The following is a 15,623-nucleotide window of genomic DNA, read 5'->3' as shown; positions in this document are numbered from 1 at the left end:
TTTTTACCTCACTATCTTCTAGAACTCTCCTCTTACAAAACTCACTGCAGCTGGGACTTTTGTCCCTTTTACAGATCTCGCAGGAGGAAAACCCCCACCAGGGACCTATCCTAGAGTAAATAACTCATGGACACTCGAGAAGCTTAACCAAGTTGAATTTTTCTCAAAGGGCAGCTGGAATTCAGACAAAAAAAGGTTCCAACCATCACAAGAATATATACCCCACTTTGGACAATCCTCCTTCTCTCCAATTCTTACATCTTATGGTTCCACAGGAAGAGGGTAACAGGATACTAAACCCTTATTACTCCCTTCAGGGGATCTGACCTCACCTCCTGACCTCATCCCCTCCTTCGCTGAATCCACAGATGTCCTCTCGTATCACCTATCGCACTCCCATGACTCTCTCCCTTCCACCCAGCACATTCCAGACACTGTCTTTCTACAGATCTCACTCCTTTATACACTATGTGTCTGATCTACCATGTCTTTAATATCTCAATGTTCAAAGTTTAGCCTGAATCCAACACTAGTCTCTCAAAGCACTTCATGATGACAGAGGTGAGTGCAACGGGGCAAAAATCATTGAGGTAAATTACCTTTGCTTTCTTAGGTACAGGGACAATGGTGGCCATTTTGAAGCATGTGGGGACAGCAGACTGGGATAGGTATAGATTGAATATATCTGTAAACACAGCAGCCAGCTAGGTCTGCGCATGCTTTGAGGAAGTGGCTAGGGATACCATCTGGGCCGGCAGCCTTGCGAGGGTTAACACGCTTAAATGTCTTACTTACGTCGGCCACGGAGAAGGAGAGCCTACAAGTCCTTGATAGCGAGCCGCGTCAGTGGCACTGTATTGTCCTCAAAGCGAGCGAAGAAGGTGTTCAGTCTGTCCAGAAGCAAGATATCCATGTCCGAGAAGTGGCTGGTTTACTTCGTGATTGTCTGTAGACCCGGCCACATGCGTCTCATGTCTGAGCCGTTGTACTGGGAACTCAACTTTGTCCCTATACGTTTAGCCTGCTTGATTGCTTTGCTGAGGGAAAAATTACACTGTATTCTTCCATATTCCCAGTCTTCTTGCCCTGGTTAAATGCGTTGGTTAGCGCTTTCAGTTTTGCGCGAATGCTCCCATCTACCCCAACAGTTTCTGGTTGGAGTAGGTTTTAATAGTCACAGTGGGTACATCTCCTATGCACTTCTTGTATATGTGTTGATATGATTTTCTCCTGGCAGTTGCACCTAATGCGGTGATAGCATACTGCAGTGATCTGTATCCAGGATCTGTGTCAGACAAAGCCATTGTCCAGAAGTTGGGGTTTGAGAAGATCTTAACGTCTGGTTACATGATTTTGGCAGACAAAGGCTTCTTTATCCAGAGCTTGATGTCTGCAGGAGTCACAGTAAACAATCCTCCATTCCTGAATCACAAACGTTTCACAGAGCGTGAGATACATCGCACAAACAACATAACTGTCACACCCTGACCTCAGTTTAAAAAATATATATTTTGGTTAGGTCAGGGTGTGACATGGGTGATGTGTTTGGTACTGTCTAGGGGTTTTGTAGGTTTATGGGGTTGTTTACCTTCTAGGTGTTTATGTATGTCTACGGTTGCCTAGATTGGTTCTCAATTAGAGGCAGCTGTTTATCGTTGTCCCTGATTGGGAACCATATTTAGGCAGCCATATTCTGTGGGTACTTTGGGTATTTCGTGGGTGAATAACTGTCTAGTTGCCTGTGTATGCACATTTAGATTATATAGTGTCACGTTCGTTTGTTGTTTTGTAAGTTTGTTTCAGTGTTCTTTCTTCATTAAATATAGAACATGTATTCATATCACGCTGCGCCTTGGTCTCCTCACTACGACGATCGTGACAATAGCAAGAAACAGAATTCATGTTGAGAGGGCAAATGTTTGACTAAAATATTTCCAAGCCACCTTATCTGTGTTGTTGTAGTAATGTGCTGCTGCAGACTTGTAAACCTAGAGACCCACTCATCAGAGAAGTAGCAGTTGGCAATGTATGGTATCCGGGGTAATATGGATAATGATTATATACAGTGACATTTATGGGGTATTGTGTGTAGATTAATGACAATTTTAATTTTTTATCAATTTTAGAATAAGGCTGTAATGTAACAAAATGTGGAAAAAGGGAAGGGGTCTGAATACTTTCCGAATGCACTGTACACAGTTGAAGTCGGACGTTTACATACAATTAGGTTAGAGTCATTAAAACTCAACATAAATTTCTTATTAACAAACTATAGTTTTGGCAAGTCGGTTAGGACATCTTTGTGCATGACACAAGTAATCGTTCCAACAATTGTTTACAGACTTATTTCACTTATAACTCACTGTATCACAATTCCAGTGGGTCAGAAGTTTACATACACTAAGTTTACTGTGCCTTTAAACAGCTTTGAAAATTCCCGAAAATTATGTCATGGCTTTAGGCTAATTGACATCATTTGAGTCAATTGGAGGTGTACCTGTGGATGTATTTCAGTGCCTCTTTAATTGACATCATATGAAAATCAAAAGAAATCAGCCAAGACCTCAGAAAAAAATTGTAGACCTTCACAAGTTCATCCTTAAGAGCAATTTCCAAATGCCTGAAGGTACCACGTTCATCTGTACAAATAATAGTATGCAAGTATAAACACCATGGGACCACGCAGCCGCCATACCGCTCAGGAAGGAGACACAAGGCGAGACCCAGATGCAGACACGGGAGGCAGATGGTTTGAGTCTTGATATTTATTAAACTATCCAAAATGGGTAGGCAAGAGAATGGTTGTGGACAGGCAAAAGGTCAAAACCAGTTCAGGGTCCAGGAGGTACAGAGTGGCAGGCAGGCAGGCTTGAGATCTTGGCAGGCAGAATGGTCAGGCAGGCGGGTATGGAGTCCAGAAAAAAGGCAAGGGTCAAAAACCAGGACTAGCAAAAGAGAATAGAAGCAGGAGTAAACGCAGGGTGACTTAAAAAACAAGACGAACTGGCACAGAGAGACAGGAAACACAGGGATATAAACACCAGGGATAATAAGCGACACCTGGAGGGGGAACAGACAATTACAAGACAGTTGAAACAGATCAGGGAGTGACAGTAACCCCCCTCCAGGGACACCCCCCGCCGTCCTACCTGGTTGACCTGGGGTGTCGGCGGTGGAAGTCTGTGATGAGAGCTGGATCCAGGATATCTCTAACGGGAACTCAGCACCTCTCCTCTGGGCCATAACCCTCCCAGTCAACCAGGTACTGGAAACCCCTGTCCCGTGATCGAACACCCAGGAGACATTTTACCATGTAGGCCGAATGGCCATCAATGACACGGGGAATGGGGGTGGGCCTGGGGATAGAAGACAAAGGACTGAGACACTGGCTTAATCCTAGACACATGGAACGTAGGGTGAATACGGAGGGTATGGGGTAACAAGAGACGGACAGCAGTGGAACTAAGGACTCTAGAGATGGGAAACGGACCAATGAAATGGGGGGACAGTTTGCAGGACTCTACCCGAAGGGGCAGGTCCCATGTGGACAGCCTTGAGCCGGTTCGTGACAACAGCCATACCCTCTGCCAAATGCAGTAGTGGGGAACTGGAGTCCGGCGGTGGTCCGCTTGATGACGATACCTGGAGTTGTTCTTGATAAGTCCTACCCGAGCTCTTCTCCAGGTACGTCGACAGTGGCGAACGAACATCTGGGCTGAGGGTACGTTGACTTCCGGTTCTTGTTCTGGGAAGAGTGCAGGTTTGATACCCCATGGAGCACTCAAAAGGGGAGAGTCCCGTGGCTGAACAGGGAAGGGTGTTCAGGGCATACTCCACCCAGACCAGTTGTCGGCTCCAGGTAGTGGGGGTTGGTTGAGACCAGGCATCTTAGGGTGGTCTCCAGGTCCTGGTTAGCTCGCTCCGACTGGCCGTTCAACTGGGGATGGAACCCAGAGCATCGGCTGGCCGACCCGACTCCCCAATAAGGGTGCAGAACGCCTTCCAGTACTGAGGACGCCGGTCGGAAACCATATCCAACGGGAGTCCATGGATCTTGAAGATGTGCTGCACCATGAGCTGGGCCATTTCCTTGGCAGAAGGAAGTCTGGGGAAAGGGATGAAATGAGCAGCCTTTGAGAACCGATCCACCACCGTCAGAATGACGGTGTTGCCATCAGACGGGGGAAGCCCAATGACAATATTCAGAGAGATATGAGACCAGGGACGATGAGGGACCGGTAGTGGCTGAAGAAGGTCAGAAGGAGCTTGCCGTGGAGTCTTGTTACGGGCACACAACGTGCACGCGGCGACAAAGGCAGAGATGTCAGGAACCATTGTGGGCCACCAGAAACGTTGTTGGAGGAATGCTAGGGTATGGCGGGAACTGGGGTGACAGGTCAGCCTGGAGGAATGAGCCCATTCCAGGATCCAGGAGTGGAATGAGTTTGGGACAAACAGCCAGTTAGCCGGGCCCCCTTCAGGTCCAAGCTTGGAACATTGTGCCTTGCGAACCAGGGTCTCAATACCCCAACCTACTGAGGCTGCAAGGCATGAGGTAGGGAGAATGGTTTCGGAGACTGAGGGATTGGCAGAGGAACTGTACAGGCGGGAGAGTGCACCAGGCTTCACATTCTTGGACCCTGGGCGGAAGGAAAGGGTGAGGTTAAATCTTGTAAACAGGAGAGCCCGTGCCTTGCTGAAGACCTCCAGGAGGTCGTGGTACTCTGTGGCGACGGCAGAGAAATCCGAGACTTGACTTAAGCCCTGAGGCGGCAAGGCTGCTCTGCTCTGCTTCTCTCTGGGGAAGGCTGCTCTGCTTTGAGACAATGGGAATGGCAGAACATACTCCAACCCAGAGTTGAACTTGTGGTCCAGTCAATAACAGGGTTGTGTTTTTTGAGCCAAGAAAATGCCAAAACAATAGGAACATGGGGAGACTCAGTGAGAAGCAGCTGTATGGCCTCACTGTGATTTCCTGAACCCTGAAGATTAACAGGAACAGTGCCGTGGGTAACTCTACCAATGGAGTGGTCGTCCAGTGCTCTAGTGTCCATGGGAACAGTGCCGTGGGTAACTCTACCAATGGAGCGGTCGTCTAGTGCTCTAGCGTCCATGGGAACAGTGCCGTGGGTAACTCTACCAATGGAGCGGTCGTCTAGTGCTCTAGTGTCCATGGGAACAGTGCCGTGGGTAACTCTACCAATGGAGTGGTCGTCTAGTGCTCTAGTGTCCATGGAAACAGTGCTGTGGGTAACTCTACCAATGGAGTGGTCGTCCAGTGCTCTTAGTGTCCATGGGAACAGTGCTGTGGGTAACTCTACCAATGGAGCGGTCGTCTAGTGCTCTAGTGTCCATGGGAACAGTGCTGTGGGTAACTCTACCAATGGAGCGGTCGTCCAGTGCTCTAGCGTCCATGGGAACAGTGCCGTGGGTAACTCTACCAATGGAGCGGTCGTCTAGTGCTCTAGCGTCCATGGGAACAGTGCCGTGGGTAACTCTACCAATGGAGCGGTCGTCTAGTGCTCTAGCGTCCATGGGAACAGTGCCGTGGGTAACTCTACCAATGGAGCGGTCGTCTAGTGCTCTAGCGTCCATGGGAACAGTGCCGTGGGTAACTCTACCAATGGAGCGGTCGTCTAGTGCTCTAGCGTCCATGGGAACAGTGCCGTGGGTAACTCTACCAATGGAGCGGTCGTCTAGTGCTCTAGCGTCCATGGGAACAGTGCCGTAACTCTACCAATGGAGCGGTCGTCTAGTGCTCTAGCGTCCATGGGAACAGTGCCTAACCAATGGAGCGGTCGTCTAGTGCTCTAGCGTCCATGGGAACAGTGCCGTGGGTAACTCTACCAATGGAGCGGTCGTCTAGTGCTCTAGCGTCCATGGGAACAGTGCCGTGGGTAACTCTACCAATGGAGCGGTCGTCTAGTGCTCTAGCGTCCATGGGAACAGAGAGGAGTTGAGCGGGGATACCTAATTCAGAAACTAGGGTAGGGTCCATATGTCACAATCATTTTCTCTCTCAATGGTTGAATTCAACTACTACTCAAAGTCTATTTCCCGAAGGTTGTAAGGCTTCAGGTAATAAAAAAGTAGACAAAGCCTCAGATTCTGCAATAGATGAATACTTTATTCAGAGAGCGCTCTCTCTTCAAAATGAGAACACAATCTTTTTATAGCACACACACACATTAACTCACATCAGTAGAAATGCCAGCTCTCTTTAGGTGGGCTGTATTTTTCCAAAGATCACATATTGTTTTTCACCCTTCTGCAACATGGTTCATCATCTTCTGCAAGCCGAGCCATTTCTAACAGTTTGGGTGGGGATGCCTCTTTCCAGTTATTAGTTTCACCGTTATCACAAATCAACAGTTCATTTGTCCTTGAATGTCTCAACTACACCCAGCTCATATTGCGAAATAGTAACACAATGGCCTAGTCACACACATTATTGGATTATGACAAACACATTTCATACAATTATATGGTTTCTGGGTGGAATACTTTAGTCATTATCTTAAACATACAAATTATTCTATCACCATAAAACTCTCATCTGCCCCAGAGTCAATGAGCACCCGGAGAGATTTAGACTGGTCTCCCCACAGCAGTATCACAAAAAAAGGAGTGCGGGTGATGGGATTTAGAGGATTCCCAGTCTGGCTCAACAGAGTACTTGTACCTACTACAGAAATAGGTCTCTTAACTGGGCAGGTGGCTATATACGAGCCTCCTAGGTTTTGTATTGACGTCAATGTAGCCAGAGGAGGATGGAGGCTAGCCGTCCTCCGGCTACACCATGAAGCTACCCCAGAAAGTGCTGTTGAAGTTATAGACCTTCGATGCATTTAAAATAAAATAAAAATCAATTATTTGGTGACATATGAATATATTTAATATAGTTCTATCTAAAAATTAGAACTTTGTTTCACAATAAAAAAAAAAGACATTTTGCGGAGGAGTATGGTCCTCCCCTTCCTCCTCTGAGGAGCCTCCACTGGTGTGAGTGTTGGAGTGTGCCCCTGGCTATCCATACATTTTTAAAACAAGAAAATGGTGCCTTCTGCTTTGCTTAACATAAGGAATTTGAAATGATTTATACGTTTACTCCAACTTCTGATACTTAAGTATATTTTACATTACATTACATTTGACACATAAGTATATTTAAAACCAAATACTTTTAGACTTTTACTCAAGCAGTATTTTACTGGGTGACTTTCACTTTTACTTGAGTAACTTTCTATGAAGGTATCTTACCTTTTACTCATGTATGACAATTGGGTACTTTTTCCACCCCTGTGAGTAGGTTAAGAAATGACCATGTCTCAACAGCAGAGCCGGACAGCTTTGTATCCTGTAGCCTCCCTCCCGTCTATTCAAGGCTCGGAGCACTGGTCATGTTTCTCCTCCCTGGAGTTTTGCACCTGTTTCGAAACCCCGCCTTCTAATGCAGGTAACCAGCCAATGTAGAAATGCCAAGTGGTCTGCAGACAGTATTTCCTTATTCTCAATGGCTAAGTCTCTATAAGGCAAAGTTGAATTACTGTTTAACGGCTGCCCCGCCTTACTTTTCTCCACACCAATAATAATAACAATCAAATGCATTATTTTGTTGGTAATCCACTGTCCGTTCCCGTTTGAGGCTTTCCCAAATTGATGTCCAAGAGACCAAACAGCCCGAGATCACACACTCAGATCATGTTCGAGCCTCAGATTGGACAGTGAAACGCATACGCTTTCAACTGCAGGCGACAGGCAGATGTTTTATTCTGCTCTCATGCAGTCATGGCTGAATACAGTGCGAATTCCTACTGTTTATATGTCCAGGTTAAACGTGGGGTGTCCATCATTATAAACAAACAATCGGTTAAATTCAAGGTTAATGCATTATTTTCAGATCTATTAGAAGCGAATAGACGAAACAACAATGTAATTTAACCAATTGACTGGCCAGAGATCAGGGCATTCATCAGCAAATACGCAGTGCCAGCTGATAGTATTTTGGACAACCAAATTGAAGTCAAAATGATTGATAAAATAGACGTATGTCGCTATATGGTGATTTGCGATTCATAACTTACATTTTACCGGTACTACCGGTAGTAGTAGGCTAACAGATAACACCATGACAGAATGCGTTTGAAGTGATGATGCGCAGCCGAGAACAGCTAGCCTCTCGAGGCTAGATAGGACGCTACCGTCCCACCTGACCAACATCCAGTGAAAGTGCAGTGCGCCAAATTCAAACTACAGAATTGTAAATATTTAACATGCAGAAAAATACACATGCAATGTCAAAATAAAGCGTATCTTCTTGTTAATTCAGCCACAGTGTCAGATTTCAAAAAGGTTTTACGGCAAAAGCAAACCATGCGATTATCTGAGGACAGCACCCCATCAAGTAAAAACACAGACAATCATTATTTCATCCAGCCAGGCATGACACAAAACTCAGAAATAACGATATAATTCATGCCTTACCTTTGAAGAGCTTCTTCTGATTGGCACTCCAATATGTCCCATAAACATCACAAATGGTCTTTTTGTTCGATTAATTTTGTCGTTATATCTCCAAAATGTCAATTTATTTGGCGCGTTTGATCCAGAAAAACATTGGTTCCAACTCGTGCAACATGACTACAAAATATCTAATAAATTACCTGTAATCTCTGTCCAAACATTTCAAACAACTTTCCTAATACAACTTTAGGTATTTTTTAACGTAAATAATCACATTTATGACAGAATAAACAGCATTCAATAGCGGATAAAAACAAAGTGAAGCGAGCTTTCAGGTCCCCTAACAAACAGTACACTAGACTCGACCCTCGTTCTGAACAGCCCTGCTTCTTCATTACACAAAAGAAAAACATCAACCAATTTCTAAAGACTGTTGACATCCAGTGGAAGCGATAGGAACTGCAAGCAAGTGCCTTAGAAATCTAGATCCACATAGAAAACCCTGACACCTCAAAACAAAATTTTCCTGGATGGTTTGTCCTCGGGGTTCCGCCTGCCAAATAAGTTCTGTTATACTCACAGACATCATTCAAACAGTTTTAGAAACTTAACTTGTTATGGCTGCAATCCCCCTATCGGAATAAGTGTCATCGACAACTGCTGAGTAGCATAGCGCTACATTCAATAAATATTACTACAAATATTTATAAACATGAAATCACAAGTGCAATTTGGCTTAGTCTTTTGTTAATCCACCTGTTGTCAGATTTTGAAATTATGCTTTACAGCGAAAGCAATACAAGCGTTTGTGTAAATTCATCGATCGCACGACAAAACATTAAGTACACTTAGCATCAGGAAGCTTGTTCACAAAAATCAGAAAAGCAATCAAATTAATCGTTTACCTTTGATGATCTTCGGATGTTTTCACTCACGAGACTCCCAGTCAACACACAACAAATGTTCCTTTTGTTCCACAAAGATTATTTTTATATCCAAAATACCTCCGTTTGTTTGTCACATTATGTTCAGAAATCCACAGGAAAGAGCCGTCACAACAACGCAGACAAAAATTCAAAATAGTTACCATAATGTCCACAGAAACATGTCAAATGATTTTTATAATCAATTCTCAGGTTGTTTTAAAAATATATCATCAATAATATATCAACCGCAAATGTCTTTCACAGTAGGAGAGGAAAAAGCAATGGCTGCCCAAACTCTGCTGCACGAGCAAACCTCATGTGACCACTTGACGCAATGTTATCGTTCTGGCTCATTTTTAAAAATAAAAGCCTGAAACTGTGTCTGAAGACTGTTGACACCTTGAGGAAGCAATAGGAAAATGAATCTGGTTCATATCCCTTTAAATCCAGCAAAGGGAGGCTATGGAACATGGAGTTTTCAAAATAGAAGCCACTTCCTGTTGATTTTCCTCAGGGTTTCGCCTGCAATATCAGATCCGTTATACTCACAGACAATATTTTGACAGTTTTGGAAGCTTTAGAGTTTTCTATCCAATACTAATAATAATATGCATATATTAGCAACTGAGACTGAGCTGCAGGCCGTTTACAATGGGCACCTTTCCATCCAAGCTACTCAATACTGCCCCCTGCAGCCATACGAAGTTAAGTGTTTTCTATCCAAATCTACTAATAATATGCATATCCTAGCTTCTGGGCCTGAGTAGCAGGCAGTTTACTTTGGGCACGCTTTTCATCTGGACATGAAAATACCGCCCCCTAGCCTAGAGAGGCTAGCATGTCCAGAAAAGTACATTGCCAGTGGCATGCACACACTTCGTGCAGATTAGCAGGTTCACAATGATTTGATCGACTGTCTCCCAGGTGGGGGCTTTTCGTGGAAGCCAGTATTATGGGGTGAGCAAAGTTACTGGGCTCGAATTTAGTTTAGCTTGCTCTATATTTATATCGATGCTTCTAAATGTACATGTTATAAACAACATGTTTTATTTTGATGGGCTATACACTATGGCTGGATTTATGAGAAGCCTAATCATTTTTGTATGAATATTTTGTTAACGCCTATAGGCTATAGGAGATGCATTCTGGTAATGAACTCAAATAATTGTAATCAAATTAAAATTGATGTATTATCAATAATTCTTGAATTAGAAAAACATGTTAAATAGTCTACTCCATTACCCTATATGTCACATAAAATGAATGGATTGGATTACTCTTATTTTTACCATGAATAAAGAAACCTTCGCAAGTTATACTTCCCATTGTGTTTCATTTCTCATGGTTATAACATCTGAATTCTTTTTTAGAAAAATAGTGTAGGTTTTCACATGGAATAATGTAACTCTTGAAGCTCAAAGTAGGCCTAGAGACGGCACAAGTGCCTAGGACAATGTGGTAAAGTACTGTTATTCTGTTATACCCACTTGTTGTTTTTGCTCGCTCGCCTCCCTTTCTGGGGGGGAAATCCGTTAAAACAGTGAATACATTTTGTCTAATAGTGTCGCCCATTACCTCTCATCAGCACCTGCATCTTTTGTAGTAGGACCATTACATAAAACAAGGCCAAATATACATTGGAGTTGCTTACCAAGATGACATTGAATGCTCCTGAGTGGCCTAGTTAGATTTAAAAATCAGGTTTTAAATCTATGGCAATACTTGAAAATGGCTGTCTAGCATTGATCAAGAAACATCTTGACAAAGCTTGAAGACTTTAAAAGATTAATGGGTAAATATTGTACAAGCCAGGTGTGCAAAGCTCTTAAGAGACTTACACAGAGAGACTCGCAGCTGTCATCGCTGCTAACACGTATTGACTCAGGCAGTTGAATACTTATCTAATCAAGACGTTTTATTTTTCATTAAAAAATATAATTTTCTTCCACTTTGACAAGGTATTTGAAATTCATTGAAAAATATTATTTGAATCCCACTTTCTAAAAAAAAGAAGGGGTGTGAATACTTTCTGAAGGCACTATATATCAAGAAAACAAACTCTTGGGACTTGGTTCAAACCATGTGAATTTATTTACCTTTTAACCTATCTTAGAAATAGTTGACCAGAATTATTTTCATGTTTTTGTGTGATGGCAATTTTAACCACACATTAACAACATTGATTCTGCAAAGTGATTATAATTCCTGACATCAATTTGTCATTTAATGCTAAAGTTTCACAAATAGCATTTTTCAATTTTGATCACTTGCACGTTTTATGATACACATAATGTTGAAAATATATATGCGTTCCAACAAACATTAAAAAAAACTTCCAACAAATAAAAATAACAAAATCAAAAAAGTTAAAGCAATCAGAAGTGTCATAATAAATACTAATCATTCAAAGAGTTCGCCTTGTGACCAATATCTACCTGACAACATTGGCTTTATAATTGAGGGAAAATAGATGAAAACCCAGGACATTTTGCTATCAGCGCACACATTCTTCTAGCCTGGGTGTCCAAGATATGCTTATGCTCTTGCCAATGCCAATTGTATTGTTTGGCAAGACAATGAGTAACAGGGAGTTGGCACAAACAGACTGACACACGGTGTAACATTCTTCAACATCGGTCTGAAAGCAACATCACACCAGTGGGAATTGTGTCAGTTCTGTGTCATTTTGTTGTTAGTTAGCTAGGCCTACTTTTACATTTCTTGGAGGGACATCATTCCAGTTTGTATTTCTACAGGAAACTCAAAATTCTACAGGTTTCAGTGATTAAAAAAGTCCCAATGGAAAAAACAAAACACAAATTGCATATTACTATCTCCATGACAACAAAAGCATAGAATGTGAACTAGAAGACGAGCCTTTCTGAACTCAAACATGTACGTTAATATCAATAATAAGGTACCAATTCAGCAAATCACGTGGCATGATTAGCAACAAAACTTGGAATTAGTGGAAAAATCTATAAAACAACCAATTATTTAAACCTGTAGAGATACTGAATGAGCTACTGATCAAGTATATCAGCTGTTTTTCTGCCACAATCATATGTACAACTAAAGAGCATTCTTTCCTCCTTAGAAATGTACTCCAGAAACAGTTGATACTCTGCTTTGCTTCCTAATCACATACACACCTTTGGGAGCGTGTGTAAAAGACTTGCCATTATAATGTAACGTACCTTTTTGGAAATACAATATCTGCTAAATAGACCGATTTACAACAGTACCTGAACTAGCTAACCCACACACACAGCCCCTGGAACACTACAGAAACACACATACCAACCAACCAACCAACCAACCATAGAACGTAAAGTAGGAGTGACAACTGTTGGTGACTTTGAGGTGAGTGTGGATGGATTGGAGCACAAGGCTACGATACAAATGAATTTGTCCATCTAGGAAAAAGAAACAGCCATCATGATGACAGCTCGGTAGCTAGGTAGCTAGCGGGAGTACAGAGGTCCTGTAACTACTGAATCGCTGGTCATGAACATAACAGAGACATAGTCCCAAGACCATAATCACGATCGAAGGAACTTATCGTTTTACTGTCTGAGTATTAACTCTGGATAATCGACTGAAATGTAATCAATAGAACAGACCCAATTCCCAAATCTATACGACATGCAATCCTATCTGTTCTACACAATACATATCTATCCAAACTTTTCATTATGTCCTGTAATATTGCTGCCTTCTGAACAGACCCCTTCCTCGTTAAAGCAATGATATAGGTCTGTCTGGGGTAAGTTGAACCACTAACACAACAGCTTATATCAACATAATGATACACCAATGAGAGGTTGAAACAGGGAAGATAACTTATGACAGTTAATGTCAACTTTTAAAACACCTATGAGAGCTTATGTCAACAGATAGACCAAGGAAAGCATTTGACACCTAAGAAAGCGCATGTCAGCGTATGTAATGATAAACACTATGATGCAAGTTATTTCTGATTCATGACTGGAGGCACCTATAGTTCAATATCAATAATGTTATCAAGGGAAGTCACTTTTCATCAGCCATTCACTCATGCTTTTACAAATCCATACTTAATACATCCATAATAGAGCCTCACTAAATAACTAACTCCTTCACACTTATATACTAAGTCTGCATTCGAAATGGCACCCCTCCCCTACATAGTGCACTACTTTTGAACAGGGCCCTGCTCAAAAATGTGCGCAATATAGGGAATAAGGTGGCCATTGGGGAGGCAGATTATATAATTCAGATAACAGTACAAGGATGCCTAATAGTGTTGGCTGTTACAAACAACACTCAGTTGTGCACTGGTTCAGTGGCAGTTTATAAACAGGCATTTACGGTGCCTTCGAACAGTATTCAGACCCCTTGACTTTTTCCACATTTTCTTAGGTTACAGCCTCATTCTAAAAAGTATTAAATTACTTTGGTTCCTCATCAATCTGCACACAGTACCCCAGAAATGACAAAGCAAAAACAGGATTTTAGAAAATGTTACTAATTTATATACATTAAAAAAAACACATAAACAGTACATTTCCATAAGTACTCAGACCCTTTACACAGTACTTTATATTCAGACCCTTTACTCAGTACTTTGTTAAATCATCTTTGGCAGCAATTACAGCAGTCTTCTTGGGTATGAAGCTACAACCTTAGCACACCTGTATTTGGGGAGTTTGTCCCATTCTTCTCTACATATCCTCTCAAGCACAGGCAGGTTGGATGGGGAGCGTTGCTGCATAGCCCTTTTCAGGTCTCTCCAGAGATGTTCGATCTGGTTCAAGTCCGAGCTCTGGCTGGCCCACTCAACAACATTGAGACTTATCTCGAAGCCACTCGGGGCAAAGTACAGAGAGATCCTTGATGAGAACCTGCTCCAGAGTGTTCCGGATCTCAGCTACTACAGCTGTGTGCTTAGTGGGGTTGTCCTGTTGGAAGGTGAACCTTCGCCTCAGTCTGAGGTCCTGAGTGCTCTGGAGCAGGTTTTCATCAAGGATCTCTCTGTACTTTGCTCCGTTCATATTTCCCTCAATCCTGACAACTCTCCCAGTTCCTACTGCTGAAAAACATCACAGCATGATGCTGCTACCTCCATGCTTCACTGTAGGGATGGTGCTAGGTTTCCTCCAGAAATTACACTTGGCATTCAGGCCAAAGAGTTCAATCTTGATTTCATTAAACTTGTTTCTCATGGTCTGAGAGTCTTTAGGTGCCTTTTAGCAAACTTCAAGTGGGCTGTCATGTGCCTTTTATTGAGGAGTTGCTTCCATCTGGCCACTCTACCATAAAGGCCTGATTGGTGGAATTCTGCAGAGATGGTTGTCCTTCTGGAAGGTTCTCCCATCTCCACAGAGGAACTCTGGAGCTCTGTCAGAGTGACCATCGGATTCTTGGTCACCTCCCTGACCAAGGCCCTTCTCCCCCGACTGCTCAGTTTGGCCAGGCAGTCAGCTCTAGGAAGAGTCTGGGTGGTTCCACACGTCTCTCATTTATGAATGGAGGCCACTGTGTTCTTAGGGACCTTCAATGCTGCAGACATTTTTTTTTACCCTTCACTAGATCTGTGCCTCGACACAATCCTGTCTGAGGTATTTGTTTTTTTATTTTTAATATACGTGCAACAATGTCTAAACCCCTGTTTTCACATTGTCATTATGAGGTATTGTGTGTAGATTTGAGGATGTTTTATTTAATCCATTCTATAATAAAGCTGTAACAACATGTGGAAAAGGGTCAAGGGGTCTGAATACACTGTAAGTTATCACTTCCAGAACTCAAGAGAGTCATATTAAAATATGTTTTGGATTGTAGAGCTAAATGTAGAAAACGAAATAAGAAACGTTCATTTCATGTTTAAGTGGATGTTTATGTCGATTGCGATGCCCGCCGTCCAGATACACTGCTGTAATCGCTTTCAAGTGTGCTTTCCTGTTCCTGTTCACTGTTGTCTTTTTGTTACACTGGTCCCATTCTCAGAGCCCATTTTAACTAACACTGCAGGTTTCAGTAAATAACCCTACAGGTTGACAAATGCACTGTGGCTCTCTTCTTTGGCAGTAGTGGTGTCTTGGAATTTAGAACTATGCCGCTGTGCAATACTGTTTGTTCTCCTTTGTGGACGGAATATTGAGTTAACTGATGCTGAGCTGAGCGAAACCCATCAGCTTGACATCGTCAGGGATCTCCGACTCGTCTATGCCAGATGCCTGAGAAAGAAAGAGA

At 42.7% G+C, this 15,623-nt stretch overlaps 1 protein-coding gene across 1 annotated transcript in view; it reads right to left on the bottom strand.

Moving 5' to 3' along the window:
• Positions 1–11,456: 11,456 nt before the first annotated feature.
• LOC135559074 (serine/threonine-protein kinase OSR1-like) overlaps positions 11,457–15,623 on the bottom strand; it is a 39,898-nt gene continuing 35,731 nt past the window's right edge. Inside the window, exon 17 of the mRNA XM_064993438.1 lies at positions 11,457–15,607. Within this exon, the coding sequence (XP_064849510.1) occupies positions 15,533–15,607 (75 nt within the window). The 3' untranslated portion in view covers positions 11,457–15,532. The remainder of the gene's footprint in view (positions 15,608–15,623) is intronic.

The sequence above is a fragment of the Oncorhynchus masou genome, chromosome 17, assembly GCF_036934945.1.
Source record: "Oncorhynchus masou masou isolate Uvic2021 chromosome 17, UVic_Omas_1.1, whole genome shotgun sequence".
In the NCBI taxonomy this organism is placed as follows: Eukaryota; Metazoa; Chordata; class Actinopteri; order Salmoniformes; family Salmonidae; genus Oncorhynchus; species Oncorhynchus masou.
This window is presented reverse-complemented; position numbering and strand designations above follow the sequence as displayed.